This window comes from Fusarium oxysporum, chromosome VI, assembly GCF_013085055.1.
Source record: "Fusarium oxysporum Fo47 chromosome VI, complete sequence".
Lineage (NCBI taxonomy): Eukaryota > Fungi > Ascomycota > Sordariomycetes > Hypocreales > Nectriaceae > Fusarium > Fusarium oxysporum.
The window spans coordinates 3,439,248-3,451,445 of record NC_072845.1 but is presented as its reverse complement, the minus strand read 5'-3'; the positions used below and the strand labels follow the sequence as shown (position 1 = coordinate 3,451,445).

The 12,198-nt window shown below is 49.3% G+C and overlaps 5 protein-coding genes and 1 non-coding gene across 6 annotated transcripts; 3 read left to right on the top strand and 3 right to left on the bottom strand.

Annotated features, from left to right (window-relative positions):
- Window positions 1–796: 796 nt before the first annotated feature.
- On the bottom strand, window positions 797–2,838 carry FOBCDRAFT_295243 (uncharacterized protein). Its single transcript, XM_031185794.3, has one exon. The coding sequence runs from the start codon at window positions 2,673–2,675 to the stop codon at window positions 930–932; it is 1,746 nt and encodes a 581-aa protein (XP_031036929.2). The 5' UTR covers window positions 2,676–2,838; the 3' UTR covers window positions 797–929.
- A 131-nt stretch (window positions 2,839–2,969) lies between these two features.
- On the top strand, window positions 2,970–4,904 carry FOBCDRAFT_241242 (kinase-like protein; the record flags this gene model as incomplete). The annotated part of the gene is made up of 3 exons (XM_059610340.1): window positions 2,970–3,872; window positions 3,924–4,612; window positions 4,700–4,904. The coding sequence occupies 3 exons, from the start codon at window positions 2,970–2,972 to the stop codon at window positions 4,902–4,904; spliced, it is 1,797 nt and encodes a 598-aa protein (XP_059465189.1).
- A 574-nt stretch (window positions 4,905–5,478) lies between these two features.
- FOBCDRAFT_275951 (uncharacterized protein) lies at window positions 5,479–6,252 on the top strand (the record flags this gene model as incomplete). Its single annotated transcript, XM_031185797.2, has 1 exon — window positions 5,479–6,252. The coding sequence occupies one exon, from the start codon at window positions 5,479–5,481 to the stop codon at window positions 6,250–6,252; it is 774 nt and encodes a 257-aa protein (XP_031036932.2).
- A 671-nt stretch (window positions 6,253–6,923) lies between these two features.
- Window positions 6,924–8,175, bottom strand: FOBCDRAFT_320981 (Deuterolysin metalloprotease family-domain-containing protein; the record flags this gene model as incomplete). Its single annotated transcript, XM_031185798.2, has 2 exons — window positions 6,924–7,756; window positions 7,956–8,175. The coding sequence occupies 2 exons, from the start codon at window positions 8,173–8,175 to the stop codon at window positions 6,924–6,926; spliced, it is 1,053 nt and encodes a 350-aa protein (XP_031036933.1).
- A 1,909-nt stretch (window positions 8,176–10,084) lies between these two features.
- FOBCDRAFT_t148 lies at window positions 10,085–10,156 on the bottom strand. Its single transcript has one exon. It is a non-coding gene; the product is annotated as a tRNA-Arg (tRNA).
- Window positions 10,157–10,541: 385 nt separating this feature from the next.
- FOBCDRAFT_226837 (uncharacterized protein) lies at window positions 10,542–11,818 on the top strand. Its single transcript, XM_031185799.3, has one exon. It carries the CDS (start codon window positions 10,765–10,767, stop codon window positions 11,359–11,361), a length of 597 nt encoding a protein of 198 aa, XP_031036934.1. The 5' UTR covers window positions 10,542–10,764; the 3' UTR covers window positions 11,362–11,818.
- The last annotated feature ends 380 nt before the right edge of the window (window positions 11,819–12,198 follow it).

Sequence of the window (12,198 nt, the reverse complement as noted above, 5' to 3'; positions counted from 1 at the left end):
GCATTTTGCAGGTATGCTCACGTGACAAATCAAATAGAGGCGTTCACAAAGTTTGGCAACGCTTCGTTCACTTAAGTTTCCACGTCACTCAAGAATCATAACCAACCGCTTGACTTCCTACACACTCGTTCCTACCTCAGTCTCTACTTCACCACAATGTCTACGCTCGAACTGCCAGTGCGCTCAGTGTAACAGACTACCAGAGGATATCTAACGAGATCTCAGCAATTTGTGAGGCTGCGAAAAGCGATCGCTCATGTCCAACAATGAGAGGCAGCAAATAGCTGAAGAATTCAGCGCCACTAGGAGGGTCCTTCGACCTGCTTCTCAGGTGGCTATGGACTCCGCGCCGCAATCAACATCTATGTACCCTAGAAGCCTCAGGTACAGCACTCCAGAAGGCAGTTACGGTTACATTCGGGGCGCAAGGACTAGAAGTAACGAAAGGAGCCTGGGTTTAATTATCGGACTGGTTGAACAAATGAAAGCCAGCCACATGAAAGACAAGAGATTATGACTTCGGCGTAGGGTTGTCGGGATGTTGAAGTTGGATGCGTTGGCCTGAGACTGGTCGAGCTGCGTCAACGCCAATTTTTCCCACAGCTTATACTGACGCTTTGAGGGCGACTACCTACGATATCATGACGCGGTCTTACACCGCCACATCCAATGGGACCCGGTGGCCGAGGTGTGATGCTCAACGATTAGAGGGCATAGGATCTGAGCATTGTCATGTTGTCACGTTTTGAAGGAGGAACAGAGAAGTACTAAAAGCACGTTGGTGTTTCCATCTAAGCTAACATTCTATACAAACAATCACAGCCACTAAGCTCGAGACCGAGCTCGATAAAGTGCATAAGGTACCTACCTATCTACCTAATCAATGCGTCTTCGCCCACTACCTTTGTTATCGCAAGGAGGGTCGTGTTTCACCTCCTTCTAGCATCCTCTAGCATCCCATACTCAGGCTCCAGCTTCGCGAGCCTTCGGCTTGCCCGCTCCTTCTTATACGTCTTGCGCTGCCTATTGTGACGTTGGGGTGCTGTTCGAGGCGAGGCTTCCCCGTGCGTCAATGTGTTCTTAGTGATCCGACCGCCGCAAGTTTTGCGAAGAGTGCCACTCGCTGGTTGAGGTGTCGTTGCTGACGACTGCGCCACTGCTTCGCGCATGTGAGTACCTGGGGCATCGCCTATGCCGCCTGCTTGGGGAGCTGTTGCTGGCGGCTGCGGTAATTCGTGCCCAGCGACTCTTTCGGCGAAACCGTATTCGCGAGCGAGGTCATTCTGGACCTTGAGACCGACGCCGAGTTCATCCCACACACGAAACCTATGATTCATTTCCTCCTGATTTTGAGGTGGCGGTAGACGGCTCGTTCTTTCTGCCCTTTCTGTCAATTCAGTTGACCTTCTAATGGCCCTTTCTAGAGCCTCACGGTCTCCCTGTTCTTCGCCCTCAATTCTTTGTAACTCTTCCGCACATGATGCAGCATCGCCCGTAGCATCAGACAGCAGGGCCTCTCGCCGTCGCTGGCGAGAGATGCGAGCGTAGGTGCCTTTGAGCCAGAGATCCCATACACCGTAATCCCTGGTATTCGGTGGCAATTTGGGAGGCTGCGATCCGTAGAAGCGATTCCAGGCGTCACGATGCTCCTGGGAATAGCTGGCCGATGCGGCTTCCTCTTCCGAGGTTACATCCTTGCCGAAATCACCAGACCCTCTTGTTGCAGAGTTATTCCGTGGCCATTCAAGCATGCCCACCTGCGCTTCATACACAGTAACGATCTCTTCCCGCGTCCAGCCCTTCTTGGGGAGGTCGATATGGTCCTGGATGTTGTTTTGTTCGATATACAACCGTGAAGGATTCACGTAGCGAAAGCTTTCCATTAGGTCGCGCTTCTCGCGGGCTTGCCTGTTGCCCGGCTCATTTTCACGTCGCGACCTAGCCCTGTCTATGATTTCCTCCCTGACGAAGAACCTATGGAAGTGATACTTCTCCTCGGTCAAGTGCCAATACGTTCGCATGTACTCTATTCGTTCCCACGGGTCTGCCGGGACAGGCGTCGGTTCGCGAGACTCGGAGCTATCGCTATCGCTGTCGCTGTCGCTTGGTGGTGGAGGTGGTGGAGGTGGGGAAGGACTGCGCGGAAAGCCTAACTCGTTGTTGGACATTCGAGCCCACAAGCGCTTCCAGCCTTCGTCTTTGATATCGTCCCCCACAAAGTAAGAGTATGGTCTAAAAGGCCTCCCTTCGGCCTGAGGCTCCATCACCCTTAGAGCTCGCTGGCGCCCCATGTACACTGGTTCATACTTATGATGGGGATTCCTTTCCTCGAGCATAGCCTTCCGCAATTGGTACCACTCTTCGCCGAAGTGCTTTCTACCCCAAGCCGAATAGGTTTCGGGATCATAGGGTTCTGGCTCGGGTGTCCACGGCATTCGCGCATCAAAATCGTATGTATCAGGATCGTATGTTAGTGGCACCAACATCTCTCTGCCCAGTACTAATGCAGAATATGTATCTCTTTCCTCGCTTTGCTGATTGTCAGCCGGGTGGACATTGTCGTTGAGGTTGTTGCCGTTGGATAGAGGACATACATCGTCAGAGGCGGCCTCAACGGATGGAGGAAGTGTTGACGTATTGTTGAGTCTGCGCTTGGGGCTTGTTTGTGGAGCCATCGAAATGATAATAGACGCGAAAATGACTGGTAAGGCTTGAAGAATAGTAAAGGGTATGTTGCTGGCGATAGGTTGAGAGGATGGTGAGGGAGGGAATGAAGGATATTAATAGGCGATAAGTTAAGGGGGATAATGAAGAATGTGGAATAAAGGATGTTTGCCTACCTGGATAAGTTCTTTTTCAAGCGTAGGCTCCGTGTTCCTCTCTTCTCTATGGCTTGCAATCTACGTAGATTTTGACCGCCTGAGCTGCTCGTTCCAGCTTCATTTTCTCATCAATCATGCATCTCGAAGATGGACACTGATCAGACAGTTTTCTATCTCACCCCGGAGAGCGACTATGCTTTGGAGATCATTCAACATCCTGACAATAGCAGCCGAACATGCCAAAACCCTAGAGACCCAAAGATGCTATGCCTGCGAATTGGATTGGACCAAAAGTCCAAGAGCCCACCGTATCTCGTCAGCTTCGGTAGACGAGACCATAACGATGTGATCTTGAACAAGTACTTTCCGAAAACTGATCAGTGCTATTTCGATTTCAGTAAGGAAACTGGAGAGCTTCTTCTCCACGACATATCGGAATATAGCGATACGCAACTCACCGAGATCGAATGGATCACCAATGAAGACGAAGACGGAGACGGAGACGGAGAGAGAAAGGAGAAGCTAGGCTATTCCCAAATATCGAGGGCCCGTCGGCAATGTGTCGTGCTTCTCAGGCCTGACTTGTACCACGATCGCGTCGAACGCCAGTGGCTCTTCCAGATCCGTGATGCTGAGTTCCGCTTGTTACCAGGAACAACACGTGGCCGGAGTGAAGCTCAACTGACCAAGGAGAGGTTGGCATTCGCAAGAAACACCAACAATGATGGGACGATCGAAAGGACTTTGCAGCAACTCGGCACGCTCGACCTGCAATCCAAGGGATTGCTAGCTCGTGAACCCCATAGTACTTGGTTCCGAACCTCACCCAAGCGGGAAAAAGACAAGGTGATCCGAATCAGAAAGCTCAAACCGCTTGGAAGAGGCGGCCAAGGTGAAGTGCACGAGGTTGTCGACATGTATACCGGCGCGCACTACGCTTGCAAAATCGTCGACGTAAGGACAGAGGTAACTCAATGGAAGATCCATTCCGAGATAGAGTTCAAGATGAGAGTGAAAAAAGCGGTAGAAATAGTCCAGAAGCTGACGCATGTAAGCTCCCTATTCTACATCTCCATGCTTGCCTCACGCTAATCATATCAGCCTCATATCGTGCCGTACACACACACCCAGGAATCCAAAACCAGCCACGACATCCAGATCTTCATGCCTGTCTATGAGGGCAACCTCCACGATCTACGGCAAGCGCTCAGAGACCAGGGGCAAGAGGGGGTACGAACCATAACCAGCAAGATGCTATACCAGATGTTACAGGCACTGGATTTCGTTCATACTCATGATCCGCCAATCATACATCGAGACGTTAAGCCTCCGAATATCCTCCACCGCGGCGGCAACTTCTTTTTGATAGACTTCGGGATCGCCAAAGCCGTCGATGCATCAAATACTGTCGTTGGAACGGGATCGTATATGGCGCCTGAAGTTAGGGAGAACAGGCAGCAGACGCCCAAAGTTGACATATGGGGGCTCGGCGTGACAGTGGTGGAGTGTTTAGAGCAACCCGAAGACTTTAGGACAAGACAGTTTACGGAGTGGGAGCAGTGGTACGAGTATCTCCAGACGAGTCTGAACCAACATCACTTTCCTTTCGCATCTATGGTCACCGTCGACACCGATCGGCGTCCAACGGCTCGCGACCTACTACAAAGCTGGCGGACGAATGTCACCTTGAGTTCAGCAGCACCGCCGCTTTCTTACCAGCTAAACGGAACGACAACGATAAACTCTGCATCACCTATTCTCATGGACTGGACACAAACGGTACCCACGACGTTTGTCCAGCTCACGCAATGCGATGAGAGCATGCAGCTATCGCAACCTAAGCTGGCGGCGATTGCATCACTCGACGTGCCTCCCAGTCCACCGGCGCAGCCAGGAGCCAGACGTGGAGAGTCTTTCAAGTCTGTGAGGTCTCGCAACGAAAGGGAGAAGAAAGATTGCAAGCGTAAGAGGTCATCGCAGAATGGGGATGCACCGTCTCACTCCTCAGGGGAATCAGAACGAACGCCAGGCAGAACTCTGCGACCGAGACCGAAACGGATTCGTAAGGCAGAGGAGAGATAGGCATTAGGATTAGCTTAATACCAATATTTCTTGAGGGGGCCGGTGAATTGCGAGGCAATAGGGGCTCTGTTCCAGGCAGCTAAGCCTGATGCTTGGACGAGTATTTTGTATATCTAAGTAAGGTAGGTAACCGTTTCTTTTTTTCAGTGAAAGGGACTTGTACAACTAAAATTCAGGCAAGGTACCGCTGTAAATGGTTGGACCGCGGGCTTTCACTTGTGTCTGCGGGCGGTTAAGGGCTGGACGGCTGGCCGGGAAAGTCCTGCATTGAAAGCAATGATCCTTGTGAGTTACACGATATGCGAGATAGTACTTACGGATTGGTTCTGCGCTGATTTCGAGGTTATGCTTGCGTTCTAATACGGCGTAGTCATGTAAGCTTCCATTGTAGCGATTGCGGGATGCAACCACCCTCCTCCCTTCCAGCAGCGTTTTGCGCATCACAATGTGGCACTAAGGTACTTAATTGAGCGCATCTCACCAAATGTTCAATAAGTACTCTCGAAGCCTACTAGGTCTGCCACTCGTAACGTGAAAAGTCTCAACTGAACTCCAACAACTGACGCAAAGAAAAATGCCAGACTTGGTAGACAATGTCGATTCGAGCCCAGAAGGCCCGCGACACATAGGCACATGGTCTCGGGGCGAGCATACTTCCCCCGGACTGATCGAATGGACGACAGCGGTGCCAGAGGCCCTGAAGCCATATCTGGCGACCGTTCAAGAGAGAATACCCACGGATGAGAACCGACCAGAAGAGACTCGCACCCTGGTGATTGACCACCTCTTCAACGATGGGCGCAGGAACGCCTTAATCTACAGGTGCGTTGAACAGCCTACCGATCTGCGCGATGCTATCACACGCATCCAAAAGCCTTCCTCGGAAGACAGGCGTGCTCTCGGCAGAATTATAGCGACACAGGTCCGGTCCCTGTACGTCCACTTTCACATCCATCATCCAGCTTTGCGGACCGAAAGTTTCGTCTTCTTCGGGGATCCCAACAGACCAGATTTTACCAAGCCCTATATTCTCGATTGGGGGCGACAAGCACTTCCCGAGATGTACCAACATCCTGAATACCAAGCAGAAAAACCTCTCTGGTCCTACCAAGTCTGGTCTTTGATGATGGTGCTGTCTGAGATTGCTGAGTGGCAGCCGCTTGACAAATCATTTCACGACGACGCCGAGTTGCGGAGCAGGAAACTAGAGAGGAAGCGGCTGGTAACAAGTCCGGGTTGGAAGGGTGCCATGACCGCTGAGATCTTCCAGTACGGCTTCGGATTTCTCGAGAAGGATCGCAACACACTTGAGGAGTACAGCGAGTGGGAGGGTCAAACGCTTCTATGATGAATTGTGCAAGCTTCTGGAGCCGTTGTGATATTCTGTCGAAGCAAATGAGCGTGTCGCCATCTCAGTGCTATCAGCCTCAATAGTCACTGCCAGCTCTTTGTTTGTTTTGTCGATGTCTTAAGAATCCCCGTATTTTTAAGACTCTGGCACTGTCCAGCCCGCTCAGACGTTGGCAGACGTCTATGGCTGGTCTTTAGGATGTCGGAGTAGTTAAGATTCTGGACCAGGGCTGAGAAATAAGCAGTCAAAGAACTTACCAATTGTATCGCAAGTCTTTTTGTCACTTACGAAGGTTTCCTACCACAGCCTAGCTGGTGTCAAGTGTCAACGAGGATATCCTGGACTTCTATTCAGCACGGGTCACCCAGTGGTGACTTCTCAAAGATGGCACATTTAATCAGCCTATGATCGCGTCAGGCTGTTTCGCGTCGTCTTAGCAACTTCTGCTATAACGTATAGTATTTGGTCTTCCAAGCGAGTATCATCAAACGGCCCTTCTCATACAGGCATTTGCATTCAGCGTTAACTTGTGTAATCTAGTGGATTGCTTATACAAGTCCCGCCTTCAAAACGCCGTCCTTTATTGTGTACCCTACATGATCCAAGTTTCACAAACTCTCTAACAAACTCATCAGCTGCACCCATGGGCCACTTGCTTCGTTAACCCTCTAACATCCCAGACTAACAGCGTTGGCAAACAGAGCATAAGTGTCAGCGTGGTTGATGTTCTGCTCAGCAGTCAAGCTCTGGATGAAGTTATATCCATAACCACCATAGTCAGAAGTTCCCTTGATCTGGTTAAGATGGGTCATCTCGTGCAAGTTGGTGTTGCCCTGGTCCTGAGCATGGCAGGTTGAAGTGGTGGCAGGAAGACGCTCAAAGTACAGATCGCAGTAGGCCATGTAGTTTCCTCCAGGAACGGTATACGCAAGAACACCGTTCTGGCACGCGCCATAAACATCGGTACAGTAGTATCGAGTATCCCCAGCGTTAGTCGATCCACACTCAGCCGCAATCTTGGCAAAGACATCAGCGACAGTCGAGCGAGTCGCAGCGTCAGAGTTCTTAAAGTACTCCTCCACCTTCGCAGCAGGACCGTTAGACGCAGCCTCCTGAGCAGCAGAAGCCTGTCTAGCACAGTTCGACAGAGCAGCCTGGGTGACCTGGAGCTTGCTACCAGAGCAGTCACTCTGCACCTGAGCGCGCTTCTGGTGGAAGGCGGTGCGGACGGAGAAGGCCTGGGGACCGTCGACTTCGGCGTCGAGACGGTTGGAGTAGAAGGGGACTGAGCCGACGAGCTCGGTGGAGTTCTCCTGGGCGAAAGAGAGGGCGCCGGAGGAGAGAACGCTGAACTTGCCGCCAGCAGAAAGATCGTGAAACTCGGCGATGTCGAACTCGACTTCGTAGGAGTTGCCGGAGGGGATGCTCTGGAAGGCGGTGTCATCGAGCTGGGTGGTGTCGAGAGCGATGCGAACACCGTCAAAGGGGACAGTCTTCTTTTCTGTTGGGGGTCAGTGAGTGTGAAGCTATGGGGGTAGTGGCTGAGGCGAGGGTAGTGTCGAGAATGTGTCAGAGAATGCTCCCTCCTGTTCTGCTGAGAGCTGAGTTCCATGGGCAGACTCAACCCTCAATATCCAAACAGGTCACATATCTAGACCACCTGACATTTCACCCATGCCTCACATCCAGAGAAGTCTTACCGGCAGAAAAGACCTGAGCCCTCTCAACAGGAGCCGTATCAAGGAATGTTCCAACCTTGAGGAGCTTCAAGTTGCTCTTCCCATTATTGGTGATAACAGCCTTAACCTTTGAGTTCCCCTGCATCTTCAACTCAACGTTCAAGGGAGTAGGAGCGCGCTTATCCACCAGGGGCGCAGCGACAGCCATAGAGGCGAGAGCAAGACCAGCAAGCAGCTTCATTTTGAACGATAGACCAGATCGAACGAATGTAATTCAAAAAGAGTGAAATTGAAAAGAATGAAAAAGAACGAATGAATGAATGAAAGGAATGACTGTTGTGAAGAGGATGAAGACATGCTGAGGGAAGTGAGGTATCGTGAATACTTATACAGGCTAGAGTTGATACCCTGCGACTCGTCTGGACTTGGAAGCAGGGGACTTGCGACGATATTGATCCGTCTTGGTGTGGACCGATTCAGGGTTTCGTTTCGGACAGGTCAATATGTTTGACACAAGCCATTTCCGCTCTCCAACCTTGGCGATTCTCGAATTAATTGTCCGAAAATTAACTCCCGACGTTACCCATCCTCTACTATCGCCATCTGTTTTATGCTATTTTCGCCTTTTGAGTTTATCTTCCGATTCACACAGTTAAACTTAATTTTCCCAATTGACTCTGTCCGATGTAACAAAATCGAAGATCCTCCAAAATTAAAAAAGGATCAAAGTCAGGTCCGGGTGTCATGCCCTTTCGAAACACACCATGTAGCATCGTCAGCTAGGATGAGAGCGCCCCACAATAGGATCGGTCAAGGCTATAAGAGATCGTCGTAAATCAAGGTTACGAGATTGGAAGGGTTGTTTGTGAATACATTAAAACAAGGTGACTCCCCGTTCAACTTGAGACGACTTTGGGCCGTTGGGGAAGGAGATTGTGGTTTGTTGTTTGACGGGCCGTTTCTATAGCGTGATGAGTTGAGATTATTGGATAGAGGAATTGTTTACGGCTTTGGGTAAAAAGTTGGGCATTATCGTGTATCAGATTGCTGACGGCATGTGATTTTGAGATGGTAATAATTGTTTCGATGGACAGCTATGGTCAACTAATAACAAAGTAGTCGAAGACACTACCGAACGATCTTTCGGTAAACTGATAGATCTGACGGTGAAAACCTCGAGACATCTTGGCTTTCCACTATCCTGCAGGTCTTCCAACGTCTGAACAAGGCTCTCCACACTACCACTTAAGCTTATACACCAGCCTCCGATCATTTCCATTCTCATATCTGACAAGATTTGCAAGGATGATCGATTCATCTCCGGTCTAATAGACCCATGATACTCGAAATAACGTACAAAGATCGGTGCGAAGCATTGACTTGAGAACTTCTAGAGCAGGTGCCAAATCTAAGTCAAACAAGCTTGCTTGGACCAGTTTGAGAACATGACTGCGTACGATTATTGAAGGATTCTATTGGTAAGATGTTCTGAAGGGCGATGGATAGTTGCATGTGAGTCTTGTTTGTTTGGCTTGCCGCGTTTGTCGAGATATTTTGATGTTGGGACCAGTTGAAGGCCTCAGTTTGTGGCATCAAGACTCATGACAACGAGGCATGTGATAATTCATTGGAAGGAAGAACTAGGTTCATGTAAGACTTTTGCAGAGGAGCAGCATTAATCCATTGGATAAGCTATCAAACCTGTCCATGGGGCACAGAAAGGGAACGTTCGCATAGGCTAAAGCACCATGGAGATGATGTCGCACACGGCATACGAGTTATTGCTCAGTTCTGATTCATTATAGTGGCTCTCTTCGAATATGGAAATGTCTCCGTTTACCCTGGACCAGTCCGAGTCTCCGATCCATCGTATGTAGACAGCAGTATACCCGCAACGAGTTGCAACAGGCAAGATTTGATGTTAACACATTTATAACTGTTAAGAATTGCAACAATGTTATGGTCACAGTTGTGGGTAGTGTGCAACAATGCTGGCACCGATTGCCGAGAGATTATGTTTAGATTGATCATCCCACTCCCGGCAGCAAAAGGAGTAAGATCAACGTTTCGACATGCATCGGAACTCCAGTAACCGATACAGTCAAGTCACTAGCAAAGGGCATGACAAGAGGCTCAATCAACAAAAAGAATGATCACGCTGGGGATCGAACCCAGAATCTTCTGATTCGTAGTCAGACGCCTTGCCATTGGGCCACGCGACCGTTTCTTGTTATTGAATTGACTTTCGAAAACGTTGCTTACTGATTCTGTGGTCAAACTTTTCGCTAGACCCGGAGGATTGTGGACTCAAATCAAACTCGGTACGCCGCCCACAACCCGCGCCAAGCGACTAGAGCTAGCAACTGATGGAATCTGCTAAACAGCATTAAAGTAAAGTATCCATAGCGGCGTTCAATAGCTCCAAGTAGACCCTGGACTAAAACCACCCGCAATAACAGTGTCTTTGCGCCACCTTTATAAGGGAGGATAGCGGCACAGCACAAAGAATGCAATCCACGTGAGATGCCTTGAGCCCCTGGATCTTGCGTTAGGGGAACAGTCGCGCACCTTTTAGCTCAACGTAAGGTTAATTATTATCTTAAGTTATTTTAATGGGACGTACTCCGAATCCAGCTCAGCTCCCTCTGCGCGTTCATTTCATTCTCTTGGGATCAAATCTTCATTCATCCTCACCTCACTCTCTTTTATGCCATTATCTACGTGATACAGGGACTGAAACAATCCCTTGTTCCTTTGACGTCAACTCACTCATTTCATTTTTTTTTTCATTGTTGCCTTACGGATTCTGTTCAAAAACTGAGCTCATGCCATGGCCATCTTCGCGTCTTCAGCTGTACGCCTACTCATCGGCCTAACAGTCGCACTCACCTTCATCGCCTTCTTCACACCAACAGGCTACGTACCAGACGTCGCATTATCATTCAGGATGCCAGCTGCACTTAAAAGACTCGACGTCTCCATTTCTCAAGAGGAGAAAGATCCTGTTCTCATCCGCGCAACCGTCAGAAACAACAATGATGAGCCCGTCACTATTCTCAGCTACGGCTCACCCCTGGACCCCTTGGGCATTTCTCTTGGCATTCTTTACATCACGCCTAAGGGCGACAGCAAACCACTTGACATCATGCAGATTGAAGCCTCACGACTCTGGCCGCCTGCTGATGATGCTCTAATTGAGATTCTGCCTGGCCGATCGGCCATTTGGGAATTTACCCTCCAGGAACCTGTTGTTCCGATGGATAAGGTGTTTGAGGGCGCGACGGTGCAGCTCAAGGGGACGTGGAATGCTGTGTGGACAAAGGAGAAGAAGAATGTTGACTACACATCATTCAAGGAGGGCACACCAGCAAACGAGACTCTAACAGGGCCATTCAAGTCAAACGTCATCGACATTGAAGTCGCATAAACATGAATTGTATCATCATTGTTATTATTATTATTGGCGTTTGGGGGGCATGATTAATTGGTTCACTTGTCTCTACGTTAGATGACTAGAGTGATTGATGGGTTAATTGGAAGAGAAGCAAGGGGCGAAAATATTTTTATTAGAATACATATAATCCAACCCAACAAGCAAAGCAAGCATTCTTTATGTCTCCCTGAAATACCTGCAGTCAGCCTTTCGACGCAAGCCACATTCATACCCTGTAACAGACCATTGACCAACCAAGCCCAGGTGTGGACAAGTGTCTTAGATGATATCCAGAGCTGCACAACGCCGGTTGTTGGGTCTAGTATTCATAGATCGTTAGTCTAGTCAATGATTGATAACGTTGGTACGACTAGCTCAATGACCGGCGTTACGGAAAACCCCTTTTCCAAATAAGCGCCATCAGCACTACCCTGAAGTTCGAAGTCATGACGAGTGTTGGTTCTGATGGAGAAACACTGACAATTCCGATTGTCATACGATGAACTGACTATACATGCATGTGTAGAATACCCTTGTTCTCAACCAATCGCGAGTGAATCGCCATTGGCATATCAGCAGATTCACCTGGACCATAGCTATTATATCAACCCGCCTAGCAGCAGCAACGCATTCTTTTTCCCAATTCTAAGTTCATCGCTTTTTCATTTACATTAACTTTCTGAGATTGACACTTCTTCGAACTGTACCGTAGAGAACATTCAACTGCTCGTTATGGGCTTTGTATTCCCAGGTGATTTGATGGTTTAGTCCCGTTATACTTCTTCACCTTTGACAATTAAATCACTGGTAGTTGCGACGAGGATCAGCCGA